Source organism: Corapipo altera, unplaced genomic scaffold (genome assembly GCF_003945725.1).
Source record: "Corapipo altera isolate COAL_440 unplaced genomic scaffold, ASM394572v1 78, whole genome shotgun sequence".
Classification (NCBI taxonomy): domain Eukaryota; kingdom Metazoa; phylum Chordata; class Aves; order Passeriformes; family Pipridae; genus Corapipo; species Corapipo altera.
In genome coordinates this window covers 4,313,875-4,336,155 of record NW_020884904.1, presented here as the reverse complement: position 1 = coordinate 4,336,155, position 22,281 = coordinate 4,313,875, and the positions used below count along the sequence as shown (strand labels likewise).

Genomic DNA, 22,281 nt, shown 5'->3' with positions numbered 1-22,281 from the left:
TACCTGAGCGTCTTCGTGTCTGCCGGGCGGCTGAGAGCATCCTGCCGCCGGCTCCCCTCGGCAGGGACCCCAGGAGCCTCCCCCTCTCTTCATCCCTCCCTCTCTCCCTCCCTGCGCTGACAGTGGTTTGCTCCGAGCATCCAGAGCTGGATGCGAAGCCGCTGCTCCGCGGTGAATTTCGGTCCTGCCGCGGAAGGCCGGAGGCGTCTGCCCGCATCCCCACGGCGGGCCCGTCTGCAGAAAGGTGTTTGAATTCCAAGCCCAGCAGCCGGTGCCTGCGGGAGACGAACAATGCTGGAAGTGCTGTAGCTGAGCCGGAGATGGATAGTGTCAGCAGCAACAGGAACATGTCTTACAGTAGATGGAGTTACAACAGGTATCGTCTGTCTTGTTTTGGTTTGTTGGTTTCTTTTTTTTTTTCCCTTCCTGATATTGTAAAACCACCACGCTGTTTATATAAACTGAGACGGAGAGCCCTCTTCAGGGAAGCAAAACCCTTTACTAACGCTTTAACAGTCTGAAATACACTTGAGACACCCTGGGTTCCCAGGAACTCGAGCAGCGGTGTTTGCTGTTGTTTGACAGGTGTTTGTCTGGAAATCAGGGTGGTAGTTTCACCTGGCTGCTGGGGTGCTCCCAGCCCTGAATGTACAGCTTTCCCAGTCTCTCTCCTCTGAGCAGGGCACTGAGATGCAATGATCACCTCAGCAGTCACCCAGACTTCTGAAAGGTGGTCTGTAGGAACTGCTGCTCGAAGCCGGTGCCTGCACTTTTTCTACCTTATAAGCTAAACCTTGGGGAATGGAGACAGCAGGGAGCCAGGATGTGGCTGAAGAGTGATATTTTCAAGCAAACACCGTGTACAACCTGAGTACCACAGAGCTGACAGGTCTGAATTCAGTGTCTGACTGAGGCAGCTGGAATATTCCCACAGTGTTTCATATCAGCATGTGTGTTTTTTCTCTTACGGGAAACAGAAATTTATTGTAGAATTAGTTTTGTTTTTATGTGATTCATGGCTGTGACTGACAGGTTCTTCAAGCCTGGAGTAAAAAAAAAAAGGTACAAACTTAATATTCTTTTTTCTTTCTTTTCTTTTTTTTTTTTTTTACTTTTTGTCTGTGTAAATGTTACACCTGAAATGGATCCAGATGCTAAGCATAAGCAGTATTAGCATCTCACTGAATCACTCCCACAGGCCACCATGATATCCTGAAGAAATGCCCACGGAAGTGGTTTTTAGTGCTTGAACAGGTATTTGGTGTTGCCCATGCTCCCTGAGTGCGTGGGTGTATATTGTTTATATGGCATCTAGAGAGTATCACTCATTTTCAGTGCAGTCCTACTGCCTCTGCAGAAAATTTACAGATTCATACAGTGGTGGCAATGGAACAGTGTCTTTAAAAAAAAAAAGTGTATATGTTTATGCATATGTAAAACTGAGTTATACAACAAGCTGTGCTTTTATGCATATATTGTCCCACAAAGAGGATGTTTTCCATCTGATACCAGCAGTGAGATCCTGTAGTATTCAGTCTGTCCCATGCAGCCCAAGTTTGCAGCAGTTTTGGTATCTCAAACCTACAGTGAACAATCCAGAAATTTCACACAAACTCCTCTTGGATGTCTTCTCCTAGTGCTACTGCACTGTGATTTGACCTTATATATTGCTTGCAATCTATTTCTCCAGTTTTCAGTCTTCATGACTGTTTATCAGCCTTGTACCCAGGAACCTACTACACTCGTGTGCCCACCCTGCTAGGCTTTTGTATTTCATCTGGGGGGAGAAATGCAACATTTCAGTGCCCAGGCTGTTTTTTTTGGTGGCCAGTTTCCAGATTTTGAGATTATTCCTAATGAATCCAAGCTCCACAAACTGGTACCTGTGTATTATATATATATATATATGTATATTTATTTCAGTGCTGAGAGGCTGAGGAGTGAATTGCTGCTTTTACTCACAGCCTTTCCTTCTGAAAAATAGTGCAGAGTTGTTCTCACACACTGGGCCTGCCCTCCCACACCCCTCTTGTGCCCAGGCCCATGCCAGAAGAAGGATCTAACTCTCTTGTACGCCAAACCCTGGTGGCTGATGTTTGCCTTTGGAACATGTCCCCTGCCCCAGCTTTGGTCTCACTGAGCAATGGCAGAGGTTTCTGCCAGGAACTTTCTGCTAGGAAGGGAAGGAAATAAGAGGTTCTTGTTTTGAGCATCTTGGAGCACCTGTGTTGCATGCCAAAGCCTCTGGCTGGGTGCAGGCTGCCTTTCTGTCCTGCAGGCTCCCACCAAGCCACCACAGGCTGAGACCCTCCATATGTGCTTGGACTGGAACATGAAGTAACTGCAAGATTTCATGAAAGCTGTGCTCCAGTTTTGTGTTGTAGGAGTTTTGTTAGTAAAGGTAAATAACATTATTTACCCATTCCTCAAGGGACACCTGTAAGCCATTGGGCAAGAAACACTGCTGCTTGTAAAGCGGTGTTAATGATTCTCACCTCATTCACAAGTGTCCTGTGAAACAACTGATAGTGCTGGGGTCATTGCACCTCAACAGTGGCCACAGGAGTTGGGACAGCACTGTGAACAGCCAAGCACTGTGTGAAAGTTGACAACTGAAGATGGTGAATGTTGTCTCGATTTTTTTATGAAGGGCAAGAAGGAGGACCCTGGAAACTACAGACCTGTCAGTCTCACTTCAGTGCCTGGAAAAGTTATGGAAAAGATTATTCTGGGAGGTACTGAAAAACACCTGAAAGACAATGCAGTCATTGGTCACAGCCAGCAGAGATTCATGAGAGGAAAGTCCTGCTTATCAAACCTGATTTCCTTTTATGACAAGGTAAACCACCTGGTTGATCAAGGGAAGTCAGTTGATGTAATCTTTTGGAATTTCAGTAAAGCTTTTGATACTGTCTCTGACAGTATCCTGGACAAAATGTCCAACCCACAGCTGGATAGACACATCATGTGGTGGGTGAGCAATTGGCTCATGGGTTGAGCTCAAAGGGTAATAGTGAATGGGGTGACATCAGACTGGTGACCTGTCACTAGTGGGGTTCCACAAGGCTCCTTCTTAAGCCCTTCATAAATGACTTGGATGCAGAACTGGAAGAGATACTACAAATTAGAGGACTGGATAATCACCAACCATATGAAGTTCAGCAAGGGGAAGTATCAGATTCTTTACCTGGGGTAGCGCAAACCTGGATGTTCAGACTGGGGAATGAGAGGCTGGAAAGCAGTGCCACGGAAAGGGAACTGGGGGTCCTGGTCAATGGCAAGTTGAATATGAGTCAGCAGTGCCCTGGCAGCCAGGAGGGCCAACCCTGTCCTGGGGGGCATCAGGCAAAGCATTGCCAGCTGATCGAGGGAGGGGATTGTCTCGCTGTGCTCTGCACTGGGGCAGCCTCACCTGGAACATTGTGGCAGTTTTGGGTACCACAATATAAGAAAGATATTAAGCTGTTAATAAGCTTCCTCAAGGCCTTGAGGGGAAGCCATATGAGGAGCGGCTGAGGGCACTTGGTCCATTCATCCTGGAGGAGAGGAGACTGAGGGGAGACCTCATTGCAGTTCCAACTTCCTCATGAGGGGAAGAGGAGCAGCAGGCACTGATCTCTTCTCCATGGTGACCAGTGACAGGACCAGGGGAATGGCCTGAAGTTGTGTCAGGAGAGGCTTATATTGGATATTAGAGTTTCTTCCTCCAGAGGGTGGTTGGACACTGGAACAGGATCCCCAGGGAAGTGATCAGTGCCAACTCTGACAGAGTTCAAGAAGTGTTTGAACAATACTCTCAGGCACATGGTGTGTCTCTTGGGGATGGTTCTGTGCAGGATTGGGAGGTGGACTTGACCCCTGTTAGTCCCTTCCAACTCAGCATTTTCTGTGATTCTGTGGTTCTCTGGATGCACACCCAGGTACTCTTTGTGTTGGCCTCCATGAATCAGCATTGCAGGTATAGAGGGACAGGGCCAATGGAGCAGGTGCTGCCTCCCATAAATACATTTCTATCTATACTTAAAAGCAAAAATGCTCATCATTTATCTAACAAAGGGAACTAAACAAAGGTTTTGGCCTTTGGACTCTGGAACATGCGTGGATTTTTCCCCATGGAAATGTGGGGAGTTGCTATGACCCATCTAAATGGCCAAGCACATGTCTTGCAGATGAAAGCACTTGTGTGCAATATGCAGAGGTTTTTCTAGTGGGGTTTATCTGACATTTGTTTTGTATCATAGCATTTGGCCCTATGATTGTGATCTTTCCTTAGACTTGCTGACCAGGATATCCACAGATCATTCCTGCAGATAGTTCGTTAAACAAAGAGCAAGTTCAATCACTGACTGCAAAACTGGAGATGAGGGAGCCCTGGGTAATGAGGCTGTTCAACACAGTTCACTTCAGCTACTCTCCTAACCAAAGGAAAACTCCTCTTCCCCCCGCCCCCAGCCATTATCTCCTCCCAGCCTAGACCCGTGTGAAAAAGAAACAGGTACAATATGAAAAGGTTCTTAATGAGCACATGTGGCATTTCCAGACCTGGCTTGTTGGCCTTCCTAAAAGGCCAGTCTTAACTTGGGCACGTCTTTGCCTTCCTCCCATTTCAGTGCTGTGACAATTTCCTTGTTGCTCTGAATGTTGCCAGGTAAAAGCAGAGGATAAGCACTAATTTAAACAAAAGCTGGGGGTATTTAGGGCTTCTGGGTTCAGTGGGTAACTTCTACAGTGAAATAATGCTGCTCTTTCACCTTCTACCCTTGTTGATAAGCTGTTTTCTGGACAGTTACTAGTCATTTATATTCAGTTCCTGTTTGGTTTCTTTCTCTCCTGAGCATCCTCAATGCTTGAGCATCATCACGCTCCCTGCTCACCATACTTCTGGTCCCTGGGTATTCACAAATCCTTGTCTTTCAGAGCAGAGCCAAATCGACTCTTTTTCATGCTCTCAGTGTTTAGTGCTGGTGCAGGTTTTGGCAGCTGGGCTGTGTTGCCCATCAGCACTTTTGCTGCCTCCTGCCAGCTCTGTCCAAGTCATGCAGTGCCTCACTCTTGGGGATGCTGCACATGGACTAGCAGAGTGTTTCCCTATCAATCTCTTCAGGAAGCACTCATCCATCCCAGTTTACTGATTTCAGATGTCATCCACATGGGCTTGAGAGCTTCCATGTAGTACTCTCTTTGGGTTTGGTGAACTCCTGTGGGAGTTCATGGTCTATATACACAGAATTGTTCTTTGAAGGGGCTCTACTCTGTGCTGGGGCAGTTGCTGGTGGTACCCAGCACTGACCAGGTAGGACATGAACGCTGTGTGAAGCTGAGTTCCCCCAGGCAACTTGTAGCTGAGCAGTTACTGAAAACATCTGGTGTCAGGAGTGGAGTGAGAAGCAGAAGGTGGGGTATTCAGAAGCCTCCTGTGCTAGTTCTCTCTGGAAATGGAGGTGGTAAGTGGAGGTTTTACCCATCACACCTGGGTGGAAATGAAAGCTCAGAGAGAAGAGCCGTTAATATGATGGGAAAGTGAAAATGGAGAATAGGTTTTGGCTGCTCTAAGACTGAAGAGCTATTCTCATAAGCTGAGTCACCTGAGTCCTTTGTAGCACACACAGCAGCTGGAGACCAGACTGACAAATAATTAACCCTCCACACCATGACCCAAATTTGACCACTGAAGTCAAAATGGTGCTCATGAAGGCTCATGGTATCAGAGGGAGCTCTGATACCATGGATGTAGTTGAATTCAATCTCTGGGAAGGCACAGTTCAGGAAAGTGTGGAGAATTCAGTCAACCTATGGGCACAGGAGACCAGTTTGAAATCAAATATATGGGCAATACTGCAGACTGGGAATCTGCAGTCTACATGTGGAAAAACTGTGCAAGGAAGCAGTGATTCTGCCTGATTTTGCAAGGTTTTTTCATGGGTCAGTGGACTATGCACAGCTCTTATGAAGAGGGTCACAACTGAATGGCTAGTCCAGAAGGATTAGGAGCAATAGGAAACTTTACAGTAGAAGGAATGGGTAACCTGCACATTATACCTGTACAGGAACAAAGACGGTAGGGTTGGGTTTGTTTTTTTTTTTTTCACAAAACAACCCACCAAACCAACAAGTCACAACAAAATACCAACTGTGGAATCGGTTTTGTCCCTCCTTTCTCACATTTCTTCCTGAGACCAATACATTCATATTTTTTCTCCCCTATCCTCTTTGTTTTGTCTCCATACTTATTTTTTATTTCTTTCCTGGAGGGCTTTAGTGCAGCCATCCTAGATTCACTAATTACCACACTGTGATTGATATAAGTTTTATCCATTAGCATTTGCAAGTATATTTTTGGAAACCTACTCTCAGGATCTTTCAACTGTTGGAGATAGCTCGAAACTTTTTTCTATTGATCTGTATCTTTGGTCTGTTCTGAATGTCAGTGTTGTTTGTGACTTCCTTTTGAAGCTGCTATTTCTCCTTTTTCTTTTTTTATCCTGTGTTGAAAAGCTCTGAGGGAGTATTTGGGTCATGATGTTGGAGGGTTTCGATCTTAGATGTTTGTTTTTGAAGATTTTTAAACTCCTCTGCCTTGATTTTTCTGGGACATACTGTCATCAATGAGTAAATAAGAGTTGGCCTCCAAACTTCATCCAAAAAAGCTGTCTTATGGAAACTTGCTTCTCTTCTTTGAATTAGCATCTGTAGAATCCTGAAGAATGTACAGGTCTAACCTTCCTAGGCTTTCTTCAGGGAGTGCACTTTGACTACAGCGAAGAGCAGATCCTCTCTCCAGTTGCAGCAAAGCCACACTTTTCTCCTGTGCCATCTTGTGTCTTCAGGTGTTTCCTCCTGGAATAGGTACCTTTATAGCTGCAGTCATTGGACAAAGCCCCTGGGGGGACAAGGAGTGGAAGTTGTTCTATGGGACAAAAGGCAGGGTAGAATCAGCCAGCCCTCAAGTGAAGCCAGAACAAAACATTCATGTAACAGATACATAAATCCTTATAAGTTTATAAACGTTGTGCATTTTGTTTGTTGGAAATAGGTTCTTTATTTTTCTTTCATAACAAAGTATCTTAATTTCAATTGCAAAGGAGAACCTAGAGTATGGGAATGATGTTTCCTTGCTGGAGTCAAGACACTAGGAAGGGTCTGCAGGTGTGTTCATGTGCATCCTCCTGTGCTCAGGATGAACATTTCGTGTTGGTTTGTAGCACATCCTTGGAGTGTATGAATTCTCCAGGGACTGCATGGTGGCTTGTGATAGCCTGACAGAGAGGTGTGGGAGAAGAAACTTCAGCTCCCACTTCACTGAAGAAGAAATTTTAAAGCTTCTTAAATAAAAGTAGCCTGAGAAAATATTTTAAACCTACTTGGATCACGTACAGCATTATAAGCCCAATGAATGCAAGAATTTCTTCCCTGAAATGATTGCAAGCACTGGAACAGGCTACCCAGAGGAGTGGCTGAGTCTCCATCCCTGGAAGTATTTAAAAGAAGTGTAAATGTGGCACTTAGGAACATGATTTAGTGGTGGACTTGGCATTGCTGGGCTCGTGGTTGGACTTGATGAGGTCATTTTCAACAGAAATGATTCTATGGTTGGTGTTTGAAGCGGCAAATATCATGGCCAACAGCTCAGCAATGAGAGTGAAATTTTTAAAGGAAAGTCAGTGTTACAGCTGGTCATCAGTTAATCCACAATATATAACCTATTAGTTAAGAATTTACAGTAAGAAAGAGAGAATTACTTAAGAGGCTTAAATCAGCTTACAATAAAAACACAAAATATACACATCTTTTGTCAGTACAGTTGTAGACCTCTATAAAAGTTCCAAAAACTCTGTAAAGCTTTGTGCTTAAAACCTGCATTCATATTGTCTCTTGAACTATAAAGGCAACTCAAGCATTTCTTCAGGATAGATGGGGCAATAGGAAAACAGTATAACTGGCCATGAAGAGAATGGCGTGTGATATACCACAAGAAATGCTACTCTGCCGTCCCTTATTAGCACTTTTCCCCTGTTCTGTGGTTTTATCTCATGCCCTGTGTGAATGCCTTTTGTTACCATGTCTAAAAGACACATTAAGTGCCTCCTCTGCAGTGCTGGGGCACACAATTGTCAGTCTCTGCTGTGCCTGAATATGTGCACAGTGTAAGGAAGACAGAACGTCGCAGCTCTGAGCTATCAGATACTCTTTGTGCTTTCGCTGCAGCTTTCAGCATCAGATTGCATCTTAAAGAAAAACCAGCCACGTCGCTCATGATCTGCATTGTAATAAAAAAGAAAACCTTTTCTTTCTCCGGTATATAATTAGTGTAAATGTCACTTCTAATAGAAGTCTGAGGATTAATGTTCGTGGCTGAACACCAGCAGAAAGGGTTTTCCGCTTCAGAAATGAACCAGGAGAGAAGAGCCATCCTGGCTGTTGACACAGTGGCTCAGGGCAGGTGCTGCATGTGCAGCCAGCAAGTGCCAGTGCCCGTGGCTGTGGCAGGTTGATGGGGTCTGGGGAAGCTTGTTCATCACTGATTTTAGGGGATGTTTCTGCAAGAAGAGAAAAAAATAATATTCGGTTCATTCTGTTCTCTGCAAAGGCCAAAGCTGATCTCGTTTTTTGCTGTGCAAAAGCAGGTAGGGTGGGTTGGTTCATGTCAAATGTCATATAACTGGGCTAAAACCACTGCCTCATCCAGCAGTGTTCACCAGCATCCACCAGTGTTAACAAGCATCTCTTTGTACCAGTATATCCACAACCATCACTTTCTAGAAGAGGCTGAAACAGGAGTGGCAGCTCTTTGCAGCACCCTGAAAGTCCATTGCTTTTGGCTTTGTGCTCTGGGCTAGTGGCAAGCATGACCCTTCCAGCAGGCATGGGGTACTGCCCCTCTCAGAGACATCCCAGGAAGCGGAGCCTGCAAGGAGAAGGGCTCACTGCTCTCATGGGAAAAGGTCCCCGGTGCCCTGGATAACCATAAGTGCCACACACCAGCAAATAAAAAATAAACCTGTGGAGTTTTGTTTATTCCTCTGTCTGTGAAAAATTAGTATCTCATGAGCCTTCCAGATGACTGGGCTGAGTTCTGCTGGCAGTCACCTCTATTTGTAGAAGAGACAGATGTTGGATATATCTGAAATGCTTGAATGCTGAGGTCAGAACAGGGGAAGATTCCAAGAGCTGTTAAGAAAACAAAGATGCTCCCAGAGGAGTGCAGGTCTTCCAAGTGTAACCTGTCAACAAATCAGCTCAAAATCAATTTTAAAAGTATTTTTTCCAGTTGCAATTTTTCTCTAGAGGTCTACTACATAGACGATCATCCAGGTAAGTCAGCTTGCTTGAAAAAAAATAAGATTATTTCTTTGTTTTTGTAAGCTTCCTGAGTTGCGTGTTTGGTTATTTTCATCCTACTGGGGCTATGATGTGTTTTGGTCGTGTAGCTGACAAACTGTCACACTCTGTCAAACATACAGTTGCTTGTTGGTCGGGTAAATGTGTCAGTTCAAATTCATCCACCAATTTGTGGGTCCTTAGGGAGACAAGATGTGTAGCAATAATCTTCTAGTCGTACTTAGATGCTGCTAGAGACAGTGCTCTTCTGCTTCAGAAACAGTCCAGTTTGTTTTGAAATTTCACCATTTCATGCACGACCAGCACCCTCCTCCTTCATGCTGTGCATTTTTGCTGCCTGTCAACACAAACAGCTGTTTTGGAGGATAGAACATTTCCTCATAGCCCCTACAGGCTCTGATGTCATTGATATTAATGCTAAACCATTGATTTATTCTTGGGTAATCGTGTGCAAGCTTACCTAGGTTCACTCTTGTCTTTGCAGAGTTTGCAGGCAATCCTTTAAAACATAATTCTTGAAGTTTAACTTTTCCAGCTTTAAAACCCTACTTGAAAATCCTATTCAAATATTTTCTGCTGGGATTCCTGAAGCATCAAAGCCAATTCCTTAATGTGCTTAACGTGGCTTTTCTACGTATGCTCTCACAGGTTGTTTTGCAGAGCTGTAACCTAAAATCCTACCAAAACTCAGGGAATTTGCCTGGTTGGTGAAAGGTGTTCCCAGAGAGCTGGGACAGCTCTGCTTTCTGAGGAAGGCTTTGTAAGGAACCAGCCTGGAGGGACTCAGCAGGGGATATCAATCTGATAGCCAGTCCATGAGAGGCTGGCTCCACACTGACTGTTTGGCCTGTCTGCAGGATGTTCAGGTTTCTAAAATAAAACTACAATTTTACTTTTTTCCTCTCTTGAATTTAGTTCTTTTTTAATGGAATACTGTTGAAGTGTGACTGCATGGGCTTTCCCAACTGAAGTTTGTTCATCCTTCCATCGTATTTCTTTATGTATTAAGTGGAACAAAAGAAGTATTCTACTTTTTAGTATAATTTGGCTAGTTTTAGGAAGAATAATGAAACTTAGGCTTTGTAACAGGGTCTAATAGTTTTGAACCAGCTTTCAGAATTAAGTTATCATCTGGATCATGAAACAGTGTGCTCAGACCTGAAAAGACTTTTTGGTAGGAAGGTGTAAATAAATAAAGGAGAAAATGAAGAGAGGGGCCAGTATGGAAGTTGGGAGCTGTTCATTATTAAATATCCTGGAGCAAGTGTCTTCATTTTTATGTGCATGTGAAGCAACGTTGGCAACCAAGAATGACGTGTGTGGTCAGTGCGTTTGGTTGGTTTTAATTAGGTGGGTCTAAGTAAATCTCAGAAGAGCCAACTTGCACAGTGCAGATTTCTGGTGAAAACAAGAAAAAGCCTTTTAAGTAATGAATAGTTTGTAGCCTTGTCTTACTAGCAACAAGTGAACAATAAATATTGAGAGGGAGCTGGAAAACAGTGGGACTGGAGCTAGGCTCCAGTGTGTGGAGCAAACAGAAGCTTAGAGGGTTTGGCAGTAGCTTTCCTTGCATGACATACTGTGCTTCAGCAGATCTAAAATCCAGACACTGATAGATGAGTGTCATCTTCTCTTGGAAGCTGTGATTTTGCCTGGGATGCTGAAGGCTGTTGTGTTTTCCTTCCCACGTGTTCTTTGGTGTGCACAGACGCTCTACACATTTTTCCAGTGGCATCACTATCACCTCAAATTTCACTCCTTTCACCTTCAGCCTGGGCCATATAAACTCTTTTTTCCTCTCTGTCATGCTGTATTTTATTTCTCACCTTCCTAGAAATCCCTTGAATGTATTTAATTAGTGAGGATTTTGAAATTCAGTTTGGGCCGCTCACGCAAGAAGCACAAGAGCCAGTCTGGGCTATGAACCCAGGTTGAGGCCAAAGCCCACTTAAGTCCCTCCTTACAACCCTTCTGTTCTTTTGCTAATCACAGTAAGAGGATTAACTTGAGGAGTATGGGATGTTGAATACTACAGTCAAAGATGTTCATATCAGGCTCTGGGCTATTTTCATTCATCCTTTTGCAAATGAAAAATGATTCCCAAAGCAATGAGTGTACTGAGATCCAAAGCAATTTACTCATGCTTGGAATGCAGGTGTATATATTGCAGGAAAAGGAATTTTGAATTAAAAAATAAGAACTAGCCTTAAATGAGAGCTGAGATTTAATGTTCCAGACTTGTTTAAAGCCAGTGCTTTTGCTCCTAGTGTCCACTTGTATTTGGAAGGAGTTGTATCACACAGATGTTATTTGCTTTCTGTTAGGAAAAATAATGGGCAACCATACAATATTATACTGCTTTTGTCAATGTCTGCTTTATACCTTATGTGAGGGTGCACTACTCCCATCAGCTTCTGGTGCAGCTGGGCTGCTCTTTGCAAAAGAGCTGAGGCTAAATCACTGCTATTTATTTATTTTTTTTTAAACTCCTAGAGTTGTGCTTCAGTCTGACTACAGGGATTATTAAATACATCAGCTCAAATATGGTATCACTAAGTGCAAACACACTGCTTTTTGCTTGTGAGGCTGGGAAGGAAGGTGGTGATATTTTCCTGATATTTACTGTCTCCCCTGGGCATCAGCTCTTGGTTGCCAATAAGGCAACAGGCGCTGCTGCCTGCAGCCACTCTTGTGCCTCCGAGGACACAAAGCCAAGATTTGTCCAACAGGCATCCTCCCAGGCAGGCATCCCAAATGTGCCTGGGAGGGCAACTGGGGCTCAAATGTGGTGACCAAACTCTGTTTTGTTCACTGTAATGTCTTCATGTGCATTTGATTCATTCACTAGGAAATCTGTGTGGACTAGTAGGTTGTTTTAAAATGTAATTTGTCTTGACTACCCTGTAGATTTGTTAACATGAACCAATGGGAGTTGAGGTGAGAGACGAGTTGGATCTGTTCCCATCTTGGTACACGAGAAAAGCACCTGTTTAGGTAAGGTCTCATTGTTAACAAGAATGAGTGTTCTGCTGTGTTTCTCCAGTCATCCCATGTGACACATTCCTGTCCATCCTGGGGCAGCTGTGCTGTGGGAACAGCCCCAGATTGTGGGTGCAGGTGACACTGAGTGCAGTTCCTGCTATGCTAAACCCTCTTGACAGAGGAAGCCATACATTTTGTCTTTGACTCAGCTCGATTTTTCTGACACTGACAATTATCTTTCTGTTAAAAATCTCTCTTTGCTTACACCTTGCCCTCACTGAACTGTGGAACCCTCCGCACGCTTTGAAATATGTACCTAAATCCTTTTCCTGTGGTTCTTATGAATCATGCCAAGAACAACATTGCAAAGAATCTTAGTTTGCAATCTTATCTGTTACCTTCATGGCTGGTTGTTTGGCCCAGACTTTGTCACAGAGAGCAGCTGCTGGTGTTTTTATGCACTTACTGTTCCTATGTACTGAGAAGCCTCAGTGCTTGTGCCTCCAGTAGCAGTATAATGCTCCAGCAGTGGCATGGGGACCTGAGTCTGTTTGCAGATCTGGCTTCTTTACCAAATATTGCTGTTTTCTACAGCTGTAATGCCTGAGTTTACCTTTTTGATGTTTTCTCAGTCACAGTGTAGCTGTACACAAATTCTGAATTCTGTGTATGGTAAAATAAATAATGTACGTCAGCATTGAAAATATCGAGAATCCATTTTTTTACTAAGTTTCTCTTCACCACTCTTGTGTAGGTAGTTGCCAAGTCAGGGTAGGTGACTTGGATAAGAATAGGCACTGAGAGAGGGAGTAATAAAACAGATTATTTAGCAGAGAACAATACTAAAGCCCTTTAATGAGCTTTTTCTGAAATATCTCAGATTCAATCTTTTAAAATTGTGCAGAAATTATGCAAAAAGTTTTCTATTGTTACTTGGATTCTGTCCACAAGTACTGTCAATTTTTTCCATGCATGAGGTCTAGAAGTTAGAACTTATGCACCATTATAACTTAGGCACTGTCAAGTTATTCTGTGTGTAAGTTACAGCAGGTTTATAAGTTATAACTCTTTTTGAGGGTGGGGGGACTACTGAAAACCCCATCTCTGTGCAATGGACTATTTAAATATGTACTCAGATCCTGCTGGGTGTGGTATGATGAGACTGTTCTTAAATGCTTTTTAGTCTGACTTAAAATTCACCTTCACCTGAGTGCTGTGCATGAGGGCAGTCTCACTGCCTGGCTTTGCCAGATGGAGCGAAGAGAGCCCAGGTACCAGGGGAAGATCTTGCTGGAGTGATACTGATTGTTTAAATTTGAGCTCAGCTTTGTTTTAGTAACAGTCTTGTGGGCTGACATTTAACTACAACCTCGTGCTCTCCATCCAGGCCCCAGATGGGCTTATGAGTATTCTGATCGATGGATTTCAAAAGAAAAATAATCTCATAACAGAAGACACAGAACATTGCTGAGGAAACAAGGAGTGTTATCCAGCATGATTTAGGGAATTGGATTACTGACGTCAATGAGCCACTCTCCATCTTTTGCTCACCCAGGTGTAGGAGGGATGTTTCTTATTGGATGTTGGAAGATGTGAAGTTTCTAGAATTAAATGTTTACAGTGAAGTCCTCTCTCTGATGTTCCCTGAGAGCTGCCAGCATGCTCCATGCTATCTCTGACATCTTGTTTGTCCTGTGACTGTGAACTTTACCTTTTCCTTGATGCTTTTCAGACACCCTCTGGATATCATAGGAGACTTTTAGGGCCACTAGATGAGCCTTTTTTTAACCAAATCCATATTCTCATCCTTCAGTCTGTAAAGGTGTTAGTGCAGGAAATACCCTTTTAAAAATACAGCAAGCTTAGGAAGACAGTTTGTTTACTCTCATCTCTTTCAAGTCCTCTCCTTTGTATTCCTTTTTTTTCTTCTACTTTACTGTCTTGTCTTTTCTTTCCAGTTTTACTGCAGTTATACCACTGGGGATGGACCATCATAAGAAAGCCAAAAGAGGTTTTTTTTTTGTTGCACCTTAGCAGTGGATGAGGCTAGAGAAAACGAGGGTGGATCTTCACAGATGTTCACTTGCCTGAGCTGTCCCACGGAGGATTCAATTTCCTTCTGAATTAAGTCTGTGCTGTCTTACTAGCATATTGTCTGACAGTTGACCAGAGAAATACCAGCTGTTATTTTGAGGTATTAATTATGTTCTGAAACAGAATTACAGTGGGGTGGCTGTGCAATGAGCACAGCTTTGCAGTGCTGAAAACCTTGTGTGTGCAGTGGTAGGTATGCAGCCAGGCATCTCTGTAGTACAGGGCATTTTCATCATGCCTGACCTTTTTTATTTTTTTTTAAATATTCTTGACTAGTTATTAACAAAAGTAATTGTTTTATTCTTTTAAATAAAAATATTTTCAAATATCAGGTAGGACTCTTTTCTCTAAAAGGGTGAATCAAGTTAGTTTAATTTCAGAAATAAGCCCTAGTTCATAAGGCTACATGTGCCATTGTGTTGCAGTTTGTAGAGCCACACTCCCTCACTGACCTTGGCCTCGGAGGATGAGGAGGAATGCTGCATGTGCCTGCAGCCCAGCTCCACAGGCAGCAGTAACTGGGACTGCTCAGGGAGTGGCAGGACTTGCTCCAGGTGAGCAGCACAAAGTACCTACCCAGCAGGAGACACCATATGTCAGAGTGAATGGAAGGGAGGATTTCCTTGATATCTCTTTAAAATACCCAGGACTGGGCACTGCTGGGAATGCCACTGGCATTAATTTTTTTTTTAAGTTTAATCTGAAATGATATGATTTCTCTGCAGTGAGTGATGTGGATGGCCTCTTAGGTCTTGGTCCCACTCTTTGCTACCTTCTTACCTTGCATGTACTGTTGCCCCATTAGCAGTTTGTTTTCTGCAGAAAGGGGAGGGGACTATACAGACTGGGGCTCCTTTGCAGTGCTACTCTCTGGATAGTCCCTCTGTTCCCAGGGCACACAGTCTCTGTCAGGACAGAAGGGTTTAGTCTCAGACTGAAGAAGTATTTTCTGTAAGGTCTGCAGAAGCAAGAGTTGGTCTCCTTTTTTGTCACTGGTGTTTTGTCCCATTCCTTTTAACCATGGCATCTAATCTAGAACATGAGCAGGAAAAGGCACCATCAAATAGTGGCTACTGTGTGAAGGCAAGTAGCAGTGCAGATGCTGCCAGCAAACCTGATTACTAAGGACTTGTCTCTAGAAGCTGGAACAGACTCAACTCATGCCAAATTTCATCTTGTCCTTACGTGCAGAGCTGCAAACTGCTCTCTGTTCTCAGGTGTTGTTGTTTGCCATGAAAACTGTCTGGGTGGGAGTGCTGACTGCATCCTGAGTCTTCTTTCAAAAGAAATGCAAAGGAAAGTCCTTGGGCTGTGTTGGTGGACATGAGCTGGCAATGTGAGCACACAGCTCAGAAACTCAACCATATCCTGGGATGTATCAAAAGAGTCATGGCCAGCAGGGAGGGATGGGATTCTGCCTCTCTACTCTGCTCTCATGAGACCCACCTGAAGTGCTGCATCCATCTCTGGGGTCCCCAGCACAAGTAGGACATTGACCTGTTGGAGCAAGTCCAGAGAGAGCCTCGAAGTTGATTAGAGGGATGGAGCACCTCTGCTATGAGGAAAGGCTGAGAAGATTGGGTTTGTTCAGCCTGAAGAAGAGAAGGCTTCAGGGTGACCTGATTGCATCTTTGCAGTATCTGAAGGGAGCCTACAAGAGAGATTGAGAGAGATTATTTACGAAGGTATGTAGTGACAGGACAAGAGATAATGACTTCAAACCAAAAAAGGGCAGGTTTAGATTAGCTATTAGGAAGAAATTCCTTACTGTAACAGAAGTGAGATGCTCAAAGGGATTGCCCAGAGAAGCTGTGGATGCCCCATTCCTGGTAGTGTTCAAGGCAAGTGTTCAAGGTAACCTGGTCTAGTGGAAGGTGTCCTTGGCCGCAGCAGTAAATTATCTTTGCCTTCCAACACAAACCATTCTCTGATTCCTCATTTAGGAAATGGTGTGGGGAGAGGTGCCAATGGCATGTACCTGCCTTTCTTCTCCCCCAGTCTCAAAATGCCTATTACCAAAGGTTAGAGGGAATGGGGAACCCTCCTCCCAAACAAGCAACCAAATCCTACTTGTGAGTTCAGCTGTGCAAAGCTTAGATAGGTCCTCTGTTTCAAACCCTGTATTCCTTTTTTCCTCTCCACCTCCAGATATATATCACATTCACCTGCCTTGCTCAGTGTTGCAAGGCATAATTCCTTCCTATTTTTTGATTAAATCAATTTCAAAGCTCTACTTAATTGAATAAATACATCTTATTCCTACTTGCTGACTTAAGACACTCATCAGAAACATTATTTTATGTGAAATTAGGTCTCTTCCCTGGAGTTTGCATCACGAAAAATAGCATTGGTGGTGTCAGTGGCCCCATGGATTAGAAGACAGGCAGTTCAGCTCTTTGGACACATCATGGCCATGGCTGAAGCTGCTCGCAGTCTTTGAGGCAGAGCTGCCAGGAAAGTTAGGAAATATGTCTATAGAAAATGGACTATCTTTTATCCTCCAGCAATTGTGAAGCCTTGGGGAAGCCAGTCATGGGCAGTTTTCCTGCACGTTCTCCCCCACTTTGGAGTACTTGCTTTATGAGCAAGGCCCGGAGTGGCTGTTTGGTTACCAAGAATAAGTGTTACCAAGAAGTGTTACTCCAGAGTGCTCAGTCACTCAGCACTGAGCCCCTGTGGCAAAAAATAGAATTTATGTAGATTTCAGGAGGTACTGAGAGGAAGCTGAATCCCCTGAGGCTCTTGTAGGAGGGGGAATAAAAAGGCTTTTTTGTCCAACTATGTCATACTCATGCAGTCATGCCAAAGCGCAGCGGTGCAGTGCTCCTGCTTTTCAGAGGCCTCTATATTAATTGTTTGTCTCCAAGAACAAGATATCTGGAAGACACAGTGATTAACGACAGGGCAGGCTTTCCTCCCTCCCTGCAGGTCAAGCCTTCACAAGCAAGAATGAGGAGGCTGCTAATGTAGGGCTGGGATTTCTTCCCGAGACCTGCCAGATCCAGAATCTTTATTTTTTTTTCTCACTCAGTGCATTTTTTTCTGATAATAGAAACTGTCATCTGTAATTGAGACTATCACATTGAAATGTGGGAATAGTGCAGAAGTGTATGTAATTTAACTAGTTCTGAGCCTGCTCGTGCCCCTTGTTAAAACAGACATTTTTAGTAACTCTGTCCAGTCCTTTCCAGCCAGCTACGTGTTTTGCTATAAAAGCAAGGCAAGCCTCCATCACTTAAACCACAAGGTAGAGGAAGGATGGGTTGCTTCCTTCAGCTTGGGCTACACCTGTTGTCCTTAGTGGTCATGGAGATTTGCCATTTTTTTAAGGGCGCCAGACCAGTGACAGTGCAGGTGGCTGATGCTCCACCTTAATGTGGCATAGTGGCCCCACCACAGACTTTGTGATTTTTAAGCATGTTTTTTAAAACGTTGTTACATGACTTTGGGTTTGTGTCCAGTGAACTGGAGGTGGGATTTGGATAAGCAGTTTAATGTACGTGTTGCTGTAGGTGCTGTTGCTGCACCTGATTTGGCTGGCTTTGATGTTGGTAAAATGCCATGCATTTCCTATACCATGTACTAAAGAACAGGACAGATAAAATAGCTGAACCAACAATGTCTGTGTATGTATTACCACTCTGGTATCTATGACCTAGCAGTGGTTTTTATAAGCCCCCCACAGGGTGCAGAGTTAACGAAGTACCATTTCCTTGGTTGAGGTTTCAGTGCATTTTAGATTTCCAAGATGTGGTCTTCAGACTCCAGTTCTGCACTGGCTGCATACAAGTTGTTTGTTACTAAGTCAGCAGGAAGAGGTTGAAGATAACTCATACACCTCAATCTTGTAATAATACCTTGTGATTTCGTGAATGCAAAAGGTGAAATTCTTGGGGCAGACAGAAGGAGCATGGCTTTGTCTTTAAGGCTTAGTGGCATTTAGAAGTCACAAAATCATTAATATGCTTCTGAAATATTTTTTCAGCTCTTAGTCTCTCATATGTTCAATGTGAAATGGCTCATGTTAATAGCATTTTTCTTTGTCATAAATATATCTCTCAACTCACCAACAGCTGTTTGCCATATATATACAATAATGCCATCTGTGTTATTTAACAGTAAACTGATGAGATATTACTTTACTTTACGGCCACTAATTAAGGAATCACTTCACCTGGGAGACGTGTTTATTTTTCAGCTGCTTGATTTTTCAGGTGAGTTGAATTTCAACCCAGGTCACTTGAGTTTACTTCTTTTAACCATGGCTGAGTTAACAAGTTTGCGAGTATTGGCCCCTTTTGACGTGACAAATTTTCAGTCGTGTTCTGATCAAGCTGTGATTTAGGTGGAGCATCAGCCTGCTAAACAAATCCAGGTATGTTGTTCAAATTGTAATTGTGGCATATTGTGAGTGAGAAAGTTGATCAATGATCAGAGTTCTTGATATAAAAAGCCCATTTAGGATAAAAAAACCCCAAAACATAAGTGAATAAAATATCTAGTATTTTAGAAGTGTAGGAAATTGGTAACATATTGGCTGAATGCTAAAAATGTCCCAATATGTTTAGGGAAGTACTTAAATTCCTTGATCTCCTTAAAATACTGCATTCGGCTCTTCATTCCTGCATCATTTCTGATCCTCTGATCAAGAAAACATAAGCCTGGTACTTGCACGCAGTTTAGAAAGGAGAAATATGAAAATAGTCACAAGTCCTCATGGAGAATTGAAAACATAACAGTTCCTTTGATCTCTGGCACACAGGACAAGTGACGTGGCTGATGCTGTGTTTGGTTGCCTGTGGATGCTGGGGTAGGTAAGAGATCTTGCTATAAGCAGCTGGTTCTTGTGCTTCACTGGACAACAAAATAGACAAGAAAATGGTTGTTTAAGAATGCCCCAGTTGCTTGTTTTCTAAGACACTCAAGGTACATGATATTGGGCAGAAATCTGTCTTTGGAGCACAAATCATTGCTTCTGAAGCAGAAGGCACCCATCCCCCAGATTGTCCCCAAGTGCCAGGGGTACCTGGGGCACACAGGAAGGAGGACAGTCCCACTGACAGAAGCAAATCTGTGGCCACGTTGAGCTGGCCTGAGGCTCAGAGCTGCACAGGGCTTGCAGGGATATGCTTTTTATTATGAAATGTTTATTTGCATTTTGCAGGCATTTTGCAATATTGGCAAAGGCTGGCAGGGGAAGGGAAGTACTGATTGTCCAGCAGTGTGGTTGGCATCTTCTGAGCTAGGTTTGACAGATGCCTGGGTTTAAACTGTGGTCCAGACCGCTGGAAATCTGGGAAAGTCTGCCTCACAGCAACTGCAAAATGGCTTATGTACAGGCAGGGGACACTGCTTTACTGTCATGCTCAAAATGTCACATCTGCTTCCTGTCCATACTAGCAAGGGAGCATCTCTGAAGTATATCCTTCTTACAGAGTTGGCAAGACCCAGATAGACCCAGTATTGGTGGGGTTTCATACTTGGACACCTATAGGATAAGTTAAGAGTAATGGGTCAATCAGAAATCACATGGTCACAGCCACATGTATGCTTTGCTCCAGTGGCCTGGTGGGCTATCACCCTACTTTGAAGACTGAATGGCTGAGCCCTGACAGCCCTGTTGGTCTTGTAACAGACCTTGGAGCAACTAAAAGTGACTTAAGTAGGACCCTGACACTAAAATAATTATAAAGGATAAGAAAAATCATGACAAGTGAAGCTAGACTAGAATGTGACAATATTCCCCAATTCTGCAGGAAGATGTTTCACAAAGCAGCCTCTTGATCATGTTAAAAACATGGAAAGCTTAGCACCAGAAGTTTCAGTGAGTTTGTGCAGTCCCTGGACACAGGAGAAATATTCAGTCCAGACTCTCCATTATAGCAGAATAGATCTATATGAAATAACAAAATAGCTGTCTTTAGACTTTTCTTTCTGACACTTTTAAGCAAGGACATGGTGGAATTTAGCAAAATTTGCTAGGAGTTTGTGAGAGAGCATAATAAACAAAGAACCTGAGCCCCAGCTCCCACACAAATAAACCACATCCTTAAAACAGTGAAAATACACTTTAAAATGTAGAGTCCAGCCTTTAATTCTATGTAGTAAATGAAAAGTGTCATCCGTTTAAGTCTTTGCAGTGATTTTGGAGCTGGGGGTTAAACAGCCAGGGACATCTGGCAGATGGGACACTCCTTTGGAAAAAGGACTATAGGGTTGGATGAAGTGGATATAGAAATAAGGGACCCTGGCATAATCTGAACAGGCACAGACATGTAACTCTGAAACAAGTCTGAACAAAACTCTGAAGCAGAGCCTGCATGTTCCAGCTGAGAGTGGTTTTGGATTTTGGAGATGGAAAAGTTTTTCTGGTGTATGTTATTTTGGGTGAGACAAAACCAAAGTCTCAGCTATAATTTTCTACTTCCCTAATCAAATTCTCAGGGAGATGAGGTGCAGCATGCAGAGCACAGGAGAGAGACCCAAAGACTGGTACTCAGAAGCTCTACCAGTGTTCTAATTTGTGCCATGTGATTTTGTTATTGGCTGGGAGGTAGTCAAGTAGAGTAAGGGTGTGGCCTTCCATGTCTGATGGCTGGTTGTTCTATTTAGCACAGTCCAGGTATGGCCAGAGATGGTTGCCCTGACAATTCCCTGATGCTGAATGAGACCTGTTGTCTAGGCAACTGCCTTCAGCTTCAACTGGAAAACTATGAGTTAAGACCAGAGTCGCAACAGTGCAAGATCTCCAAAGGTGCTTTCATCACACTTAAGGCTCTACCAAAGCTTAATCTTTACAGACATGAGCTGTAAAGAGGCAGTCCAAGAGCATGAAGGGGAATATGGCATCAAAAAGAACTGACAGATGATTTACTGCAGTGGAGAGCTGCTGCCTCCCCCACAGTGCAGGGCTGAGGGGGAGGATATGATGTCTGGGCACGGACTCCAGAGCCCCGTGGGACGATGCAGAAGGTGGAGTGGGAACACAGAGTGCCCTCTCATGCCCTGCAGATGTCTGGCATTTCACTGAATGCTGCAAAATGTCAAACCCTTTCCATTCTGTTAAAATTTCTGTGCTGGGTAGAGCAACCTTTTATAAAGTCCAGCACAGACGGGGAGACTGCTTTCCAACAGCTGTGCCTGACTGATGGCAGTGCTGCCACCTACTCTTGAGGATTACAAAAAAGAAGGGAACAACTTTTTACACAGGCTGATAATGATAGGACAAGGGGGAGTGGTTTTAAACTAAAAGAAGAAAGATTTAGTTAGGAAGAAGTTCTTTACTCAGAGGGTACTGAGGCACTGGAACAAATTGCTTGGAGAAGTTGTGGCCGCCCCATCCCTGAAATGTTCAAGGCCACGTTGGATGGGACTTTGATTAAACTTGTCTAGTGGGTGGCATCCATGTCCATGCCCAGGGCTTGGAACTGGGTGATCTTTAAGGTTCCTTCCAGCCCAAGCCTTTCTGTGATTCTCTGAATGCCAGCATGGTTCTCAAAATGAAAACAAAGAAAATGCTGTTTCTGGCTTTCCAGTGTAGATGCTGGCAGTGCCCTGCTTCTGTACAGTGCTTGATGGCAGGTCCCAGTCCCAGTCTTGGGGCCACCCTGGTGTGAGGGAAGATGGCAGAGGCCACAAATAGATTTACTTGTTCTTCTTTGATACACACATATTCAAAAAAGGTTTCAAACAGACTAGCTGCTTTTAATGTAGTGGTGGCAAGGCTGCTCATTCAGAGACACGTGAAATCAGTTCTGAGCCTCATTGCACATGCTTTCCAGTGCACAGCTGGGGGGCTGCTAAATAGCATGGATCAGGAACACCAAACCTGGAAAATATACAGGGTGTGTGTGTGTGTTTATACTG

The 22,281-nt window shown here is 43.7% G+C and overlaps 1 protein-coding gene across 8 annotated transcripts in view; it reads left to right on the top strand.

The window, feature by feature from the left end:
* The first annotated feature begins 221 nt into the window (after nucleotides 1-221).
* Nucleotides 222-22,281, top strand: part of TUB (tubby bipartite transcription factor) — a 175,789-nt gene continuing 153,729 nt past the window's right edge. For 2 of the 8 annotated variants that reach the window (XM_027651328.1, XM_027651331.1), the window contains exon 1: nucleotides 228-376. In XM_027651328.1, coding sequence (XP_027507129.1) covers nucleotides 321-376 — 56 coding nt within the window. In that variant the 5' untranslated portion in view covers nucleotides 228-320. Of the gene's footprint in view, nucleotides 377-22,281 lie in introns of all 8 variants that reach the window. The other 6 variants (XM_027651326.1, XM_027651329.1, XM_027651327.1 and 3 more) reach the window with 6 other exon arrangements.